Source organism: Hyalella azteca, unplaced genomic scaffold (genome assembly GCF_000764305.2).
Source record: "Hyalella azteca isolate HAZT.00-mixed unplaced genomic scaffold, Hazt_2.0.2 contig5737, whole genome shotgun sequence".
NCBI classification, from domain to species: domain Eukaryota; kingdom Metazoa; phylum Arthropoda; class Malacostraca; order Amphipoda; family Hyalellidae; genus Hyalella; species Hyalella azteca.
In genome coordinates this window covers 175,287-182,939 of record NW_025935919.1, presented here as the reverse complement: position 1 = coordinate 182,939, position 7,653 = coordinate 175,287, and the positions used below count along the sequence as shown (strand labels likewise).

The 7,653-nt window shown below is 41.7% G+C and overlaps 1 protein-coding gene across 1 annotated transcript; it reads right to left on the bottom strand.

Moving 5' to 3' along the window:
* Window positions 1-1,131: 1,131 nt before the first annotated feature.
* Window positions 1,132-5,513, bottom strand: LOC108681713 (phosphatidylglycerophosphatase and protein-tyrosine phosphatase 1). The gene is made up of 6 exons (XM_018170776.2): window positions 5,391-5,513; window positions 4,399-4,481; window positions 3,206-3,353; window positions 2,663-2,858; window positions 2,170-2,321; window positions 1,132-2,014 (listed from the first exon to the last, which is right to left on the bottom strand). The coding sequence occupies exons 2-6, from the start codon at window positions 4,422-4,424 to the stop codon at window positions 1,817-1,819; spliced, it is 720 nt and encodes a 239-aa protein (XP_018026265.2). The 5' UTR covers window positions 4,425-4,481; window positions 5,391-5,513; the 3' UTR covers window positions 1,132-1,816.
* Window positions 5,514-7,653: the final 2,140 nt, after the last annotated feature.

Here is a 7,653-nt window from a genome sequence, read left to right as displayed (position 1 = left end):
ACGTCAAATGTGAGCTGTTCAGCAGACGATGAAGTCACAGGAACGCTATATACTGCAGATGGTAACGGCAGACGTGCGGTACTCAACTGTGTGAACATGCTTGCATGCGCTCGTTATGGTTGTGAGATCACAATCTTGCAAGGATAAGAATTGTTCACGCAGTGAGGTTCACAGTCTACGGTGACGCTGTGGCATTCCAGACGTTACATAATATATAGCGGTTCCAGCGTTTATTAGGCCGTAGGCCTGTCGCCGGTTCTTAACATCGCAGAACATCCACAGCATGTTGCGAGCTTGAACTTGCAACTAACTGCCTCAAATTTTTTTTTTTTTTTTTCTTAACCGCCCGGCCTCCTTGCCGATTTTGACCAGAAACTGACGCACAGAGCTGGGATCGAACCCGCGCCTCTCTGTTCCAATCTTGGTACTCTGAACTTTATCCAACGAGCCACCCTGTGGAGCGCAGCCGTGCACCACCAATTTTGTGCACCAATAAGCCCTGAATTGAACGACTTGGATATCTCCGGATATCCACCAATCAGCCGTGAACCACTGCTTTGTCTTCCTCCGGCCTCGCATAGAACCTGCCGTGCACAGCCAGGCCGCGGATCGAATCTGACTTCCAGGCATCGTTAAATTACGTAATTTTACGTTCACCGCATCTGAGGTTAGGTTTCAGATGGCATAATTATGTTCCAAAATTTATCGTCCTTCGACGCGTGGCCGTTCGAGCGAGGGCTGGTTCGACCCACGGCCTAGATACGGACGGCTTGAAGTGTTGAAGGCTACGTTCCGGAAGGCAGGAATCATGATGGTCCATTACATCCAGGGCAGTGGTGGTCTTCGGCAGGCGACCCCCACCCAGCCCGTTCATATGAATGAATTTTCCAGAATCGTGTTCTCTGATTCGGTCTTTACAACATTTATATATCTTTCAATCACAACACCGGTCCTAATCTTGTTGATAATTAATAACTATGCTTTACGTGATTTTCCTAGACTGGAAGTGATCTTCAGCACCAATTGTCATTTTAATTTTTGATTGGTTGAGACTTTTTCGAGTGCTTTCACTTTCTGAGCTTTAGCGCTAGGTAGTAGTTTTTCTCACTTTGCAGTAGGGAATATCAAGTAGTAAATCAAAATTTTTAATGAAATCAGTTTTGTTTGAACAATATTCTGCCATCATGCTGCTTCTCAATTCTCAATATTTCACATAATAAGTTTTTTATTTAATGCACTTCATGCAGTTTGAAACATGGGATTGATGCCAATTCCCGAAGAGAGGTAAATCTCTGTGTAATTATATCATAATTAGTAGAATTAACAGAAGCTCTCAACAACACATATTTAACAGCGTTCGAACAACACATACATAATGATATTTTGGTAAGTAAGTAACTATTAATACCGAACAATCTCTTAAATACTAATATACGGACAAAAAACGCACTCTTGTCATAAAAGTTTACTGGCCATTGGAGCTGATATTAATCTCTCTATATGAGCCATTCATAGCTGCCTTGGTGCTGCCTTCGCCACAAGAGGGAGGATGGTGATAGAGAGAAACCCCACGAGGCAGCTAGGGGAACAGCAACAAGGAGAAAGGTTGGAGTGGGCTAGCGGGGAAATAATCTTTGTGTGAGGAAAAGATGGGAGAGGCGCCCAGCGCCAGATTCCCTGGGTATGGATATTCCTCACGGAGGAATGGGGGGCTGGATGAAAGTACGAGTCAGAAGGGTGGGCTCTACGGGGAACAGAGATCCTACGTTGGAAATGAAAGCTTCTTGAGGGCGAGGTCCTGTGTATGGGCGAGGAACTACGTAGGGGAGGGGCTATGAGCAGCGCCTCGCAGCAGGTCGCGGTGGAAGGCATCAATGGCGGCCAGTTGAGCGTTGCCCAACCAAACGTGAGGTCGTGTCAGAGTGAGTTGCTCCACCGCCTGCTGGGGGGCCAGCCCGTAAACCTGGGGGAGGGAGACGCTGGTGAGATAAAAGGTTTTTATACTGAAGGTACACTACCTGCTGAGTAATTAACCAGCTTTCAGGAGGCAATAGAGGACTGTTAATGATGTTCAGATTTTATAATTTATTAAATTATATATCAAAAATTATGTCAGCAGTGACATGTGTTTCTTGGCATGTTTAATCTAAATAAAGGAGAAGACCCTACACAAAAGGAGGAGAAAGAAGGAAGAGGGCAGCAGCACCTGCATTCGCTTCGCGTCCTGCCCGCCTTGCAGTGTACGTAGACACGCCCACAGTTACTGTTGTTCTTGCCAGTGTTGCTGTTGCTGTTGTTGCCGTCGGTGCTGGCGTCAGCATCTGAATGAAGAATCATATTGTAATATACAACTAATTTGGTGACAACATAGAAATGTTTGAGAAGGTAGAGTAGCAGTCGGGCTGTCGAGGCGCTCACTAACGCGGCGGGGCGCTCACTAACGCGGCGGGGCGCTCACTAACGCGGCGGGGCGCTCACTTAAATCCACCAATCATAGACAAGAAAATAGAGCGTAAGTACTCACGTTCACTTAGCGAGTTTTGAAACTATGGCCCCTGGGCATTCTCTAGGGGGTGCTGCTGAAGTGGGAGGAGGGAGCATTAACTAAGACAGGAGTGCAACAGGTGGTAGAGGGGTAAGTTATTGATAGAGGAACGCTCACTTAAGGGTCGAGGCTGCAAGATGAAAGCCACGCCTCTGTGCAGTTTTTCCAGGCTGGGGGCCTCAAAGATATCCGTTGTGCTCAGCTGGAGGAACTCCACCCCGTGACTCCCCCACTCCTGAGCGGAGGGGGTGAGAAGGAGTTCGTAGTCTTCATTCATGGAGACCACAGCACGCACCCCCTGCTCGTCCACCAGCTGTGGGGGAGGGAAGGGGGACTTTTGGGCAACGCAGAATATTCTCTTGCAAGGCACCACTACTGATATGGATGACACCAATCATCCAATATTATTCTTGTAAATATCTACATATAGTGATACATTACATTGATTAGTGATATGCAACGATAGAATACAATTAAACGCCAGCGTAGTGAAGATTATACTAGACAAGCTATCCACTATCCAAACTTTTACAGCCTCCACAAAACCCATCCAGTTAAGCCCCAATATAATAAGCCAGTAACCTTCTCATCCATTCATCCCCATATATACCTGCCAACCAGTCCTCTCAAGCATCCAACCAACCCTTCCCCTCCTCCCACCTCCCGGGCCATGCTCCTGAAGGGCAGCGCCCCCAGCAGGACGCGCTCGTCCACGGCGCTGTACCAGGTCCTGGCGGTGACCCTCTCGAGCAGCAGGTTCAGTGCCAGCGTCGGCAGGAAGGAGAGGCGAGCAAACACTCGCCCCATCCTAGGGTGGGTAGAATAGTTGAGCAAAACTGATAAATCAGCGAGTCGTGGGTTCGAACTCTGGCTAATTATATGTTTACGAATCCTAAGTTCAAGCAGACGGTATACCAGCACACGGCACACCACTAATGCCACTGACATGAAGCTGTAAGGGCGCAGCTCCTTTATTTGAAATCCTGATTTCAAGGACCAATTCTTGCGACCCTATTGTTCGGGACTTATTTTAGAGCCCCAAACAATAAGGGCAGGCGACGCCATTGTTAACAGCTGCTCTCTGACATGGCCGCCCTTTGAATATTGTGATGCATATTGTGATGTTTATATGGTGATGTATATCACTTGTGTACATTGTGTGACGGAACTCAGGGTACAATTTTTGTTAGCATAAATATTCAGAAAGCAATAAGCATTAGTTGTGACTGCTAATTATGTCTGTCAGTTTATGGCATCAGAAAAAAGCACATACTAATGATACAGTACTGTGAATACTATATTCATTAAAAAAACCTTATAAATTTAGATTATCTATGAAGAGAATTCTTATTTTATATGCCACTTGCGCACGGCACAGCTGAAATAATCATCACATTACTCATCATGCCACGCACAGCTACATGGCATCATGCCACGCACAGCTCCGTGGCATCATGCCACGCACAGCTACATGGCATCATGCCACGCACAGCTCCGTGGCATCATGCCACGCACAGCTCCGTGGCATCATGCCACGCACAGGTCTGTGGCATCATGCCATGCACAGCTCCGTGGCATCTGTCTCTTATACACATCTAGATGTGTATAAGAGACAGCAATTTAACGTGAATAATAGGCTATAAATGGGACTTTTTATATATAAATATATATATATATAAAATATTCATTTTACATAACTTTACAACTGCATTACGCAAAAACTATTGCATGAACATCCATGGTAGTAGCTTCTGTCTCTTATACACATCTAGATGTGTATAAGAGANTACCGTACAACTGTCTCTTATACACATCTAGATGTGTATAAGAGACAGTGAGAAGGGGGGGCTCACCTCAGAGGCTTGAGCCCAGAAGACATGGCAGGAGGTCTGGGCTACAGAAGTGCAGAAGTCTGAGCAGAATTCATTTCAGAGATCTGTGCAGATGCAGGAGGTGCAGGAGGAAATGTTCTACACATAAGATTATCCCAAAAACTCCAATGACTTAATAATAATAATAATAATAATTATGTCATCCACATGATATACAGGGTTTATTCAAAAAGAATCATCATTCAATTTCGAATCTCTTAATATTAAACATCATTAAAAATTACAAAATACAATTTTTTGCCTGTAAGGGAAACCCCACAATTTGGATCATTTTTAATGTGTTCAATCAGTCCATATTAAAGTGCCCAGCCTATGTCTTTTAATATGCAATATGTAAGTCTAATTTGCCCCAACTGAGTTACCAACTCTGCTGCTGTTTGTTACACAATGCCTTGCACTGCCCATTCTTTTTGCTAACATAGGCTCAAAAATGCAGTCTTTTAATAAATTCCTACATTGAATTAGGCTGGACATTTATTACTGAGTTGAACTCCAAAAATTTTTGGACACAAAATGCATTATTTGGTTCAGATGCCATCTTCAGACAAGTTTGCTGCTGCTAAACCATGCAAAGCTTGACAGCTTTGTATTTCCAACAACACCTTGTTGATACATGTAGCAATAGTGACAAAACAGTTATGATTTCATGAAGCAGGATGATTCATTTTCATATACCCTGTATATAGTGAACATTTTACCTTACATATATCATCCACTTATACAAAATTCCCCAATATGACTACATTATCAACTTGATGTATAAAATCACCATTATAACTAGACCATCAGCATAATATATGAAGTCACTGTTTCCACTACATCATCCACACACATAATTTCAGCTTTATAACTACATATTCTACATGATAATATCACCTTTATTTCTACACCAACCACATGATATATAATCATATCACCACAACATCATCAGAATGATATATAGTCACCATTACCTGCTGGGTAGGAAAGCGGTTCTGGTTGCCAAATTGCTCAACTGTCACTGTGTACTTCCACCCAGCAGTTCACTTCAATATTTAAATCTTCACATGCATAAAATTATAGAGTTTTTTATTTATAAAGCATTAATTCCCTGTTGATAAAAAAAGGTTGCATTAATAATACATAGCCCAGATTATGGTGCACATTAATTTATATGTCCAATAAAATATTATGTTATAAATTGAAAAAGGTCTCTAGGGAGGCAAGCTGACCTTCAAAGTCCATCTAAGTCTATTCAAGCTTATTAAATTTTTTATAATTTCTTATAAGTTTTATCAATTGATTAAGTTTTATCAATTGATTAAGTTTTGTCCATTGATTTCTTTTGAGTATCCTATATTTTTACATTTCTTCAATTTATTTCAAGTTCATTCAATTATTTTCACATAGCTGTCAATCTCATCAAGTCCCCAGTTTATTCAGAAAGGAAGAAATACAAGGCATGATTATAATTATTAAAAAATCTCTCACTACCCTTATTCTGCCCATATTTTCCTACTGGTCATTGATATGCTTTTTAAACAAGTAATAATCTAGATATCTTAGCCCTGATCATCATGAGTGTAAATATTATGCCATACAAAGCTCCAACATATTGAAAGACATTTGATTCACCCAAACAAGGACATTCTAGGTACTGTTTCTGAGTAGGGAGGTCATGTCACAGGTAAAATAAACTTGTCACCTTATTTCACTGAGTTTAGTTAGACAATCAAGGTAAAAGTGAAGATGAATCAAGTACAGGTTCTATTAAATGATCATTTTCAAATGCATTCAAGAACAGACTAGACAAGGCCATGCAGGAGCATATGTTTAGTATTGAAATGCTTTGTATCCTACAGAACAACTGAAATCTTGAAGCAATTTTAAACCTACCGTCCATTGAAAAGATTTGATCTAAAGGCAATTCTAATCAAGAAAAGTACAAGAATCAGCGACAGGCCTACCCAGGCCTATTCTTCAATGCCAAAGATACTATACTATACTATACTAAATAATACATAACACAGTGTTTGAATTAAAGAGAAAATGTTGAAATTATTCAATCTTTGATTTATATGGGCCTTTGTAAATAGAATAGAAGTGTCGGCACTGAAGAAATAGGCCGTCTATTTAGGTCTGTTGCCGATTCTTGAATTTTTTGTGACTTGATTCACAAGGGATCTGGCCTTTGGAACCCGATCTTTCCATAACTGACGATTGATCGAGATAGCTGCTGGACTTATTGCCTGGTCCGTAATTTGCTAGGCATTTTGAGACTGAACATATGCTCCTGCATAGCTTTTAACAAAGTAAGCTAAACATTGATCAATCCGTAAAAAAATTACTTGGAGGAGGCCCTTTCTCACTCGAGTCACAGGTGAAGGTAATCAAAACCACCACAGACTACCTTTTAGAAATTAATGCCTCAAGCAAATGTAGCTTACTAAATAAAGTTTACTATATTTGACCTATCTCAATGCTGTTCATTTGTCTTATTGAACTTCTACCTGTAATCTCTAACAATCATGAGCAACTACAAATAGCTCTCTGTGGAACTAACTTCATCCTAACATTCAACAAATGCACCACTTGGTGCATCCCTGTGTTTAAGTATAGGTGCTCTGTGCAGATCAATTAAATACTGTAATGACAGCTTATCTGGGCTGTTATCCTGATATTTTTTCCAATGACAGGAGATTACTGAGACAATGACAGACATGACTTAGGACCTCAATGAGGTCCTCAGTCATGTCTGCATTGGAGGTGCCAGGAGGACAGCAGAGTTAGGTTGGCTGGCAGAGATTAAGGAAGTTATGGGGTTGGGGACCTGATAAGGAGCTGGATCTGGACAAATAGTGTGGCAGTGGAGGCAGGTTGGGAGCAATCTAATTGCAGGGTCTCTCTGGTTAGTTCAGTGACAATTTTTGTTATATTTGACTTATCAGTTTTGGTACAGAGGGCAATAATCTTCGACATGAGTTCAATAAATTCAGTTAGAGTGAGACTCTGCAGCGTAGAAGTTGCAGGGTCATTGGTCAGTGTTCCACTGGTCACAGTATTGATTGCCTGAGGATGTGTAGATTTAACTTTCTGAGCCCAGGTTTTGAATTCAGCAGTTGGAGTGGAAGATAGAGGAGAGTCAGGAGACTGACAGATATTTGTACCAGAACTTAAGACCTCATTGATTTGCCAAACATTTTTTTTAGACAACTGCTTCACCATCTTCATGGCATC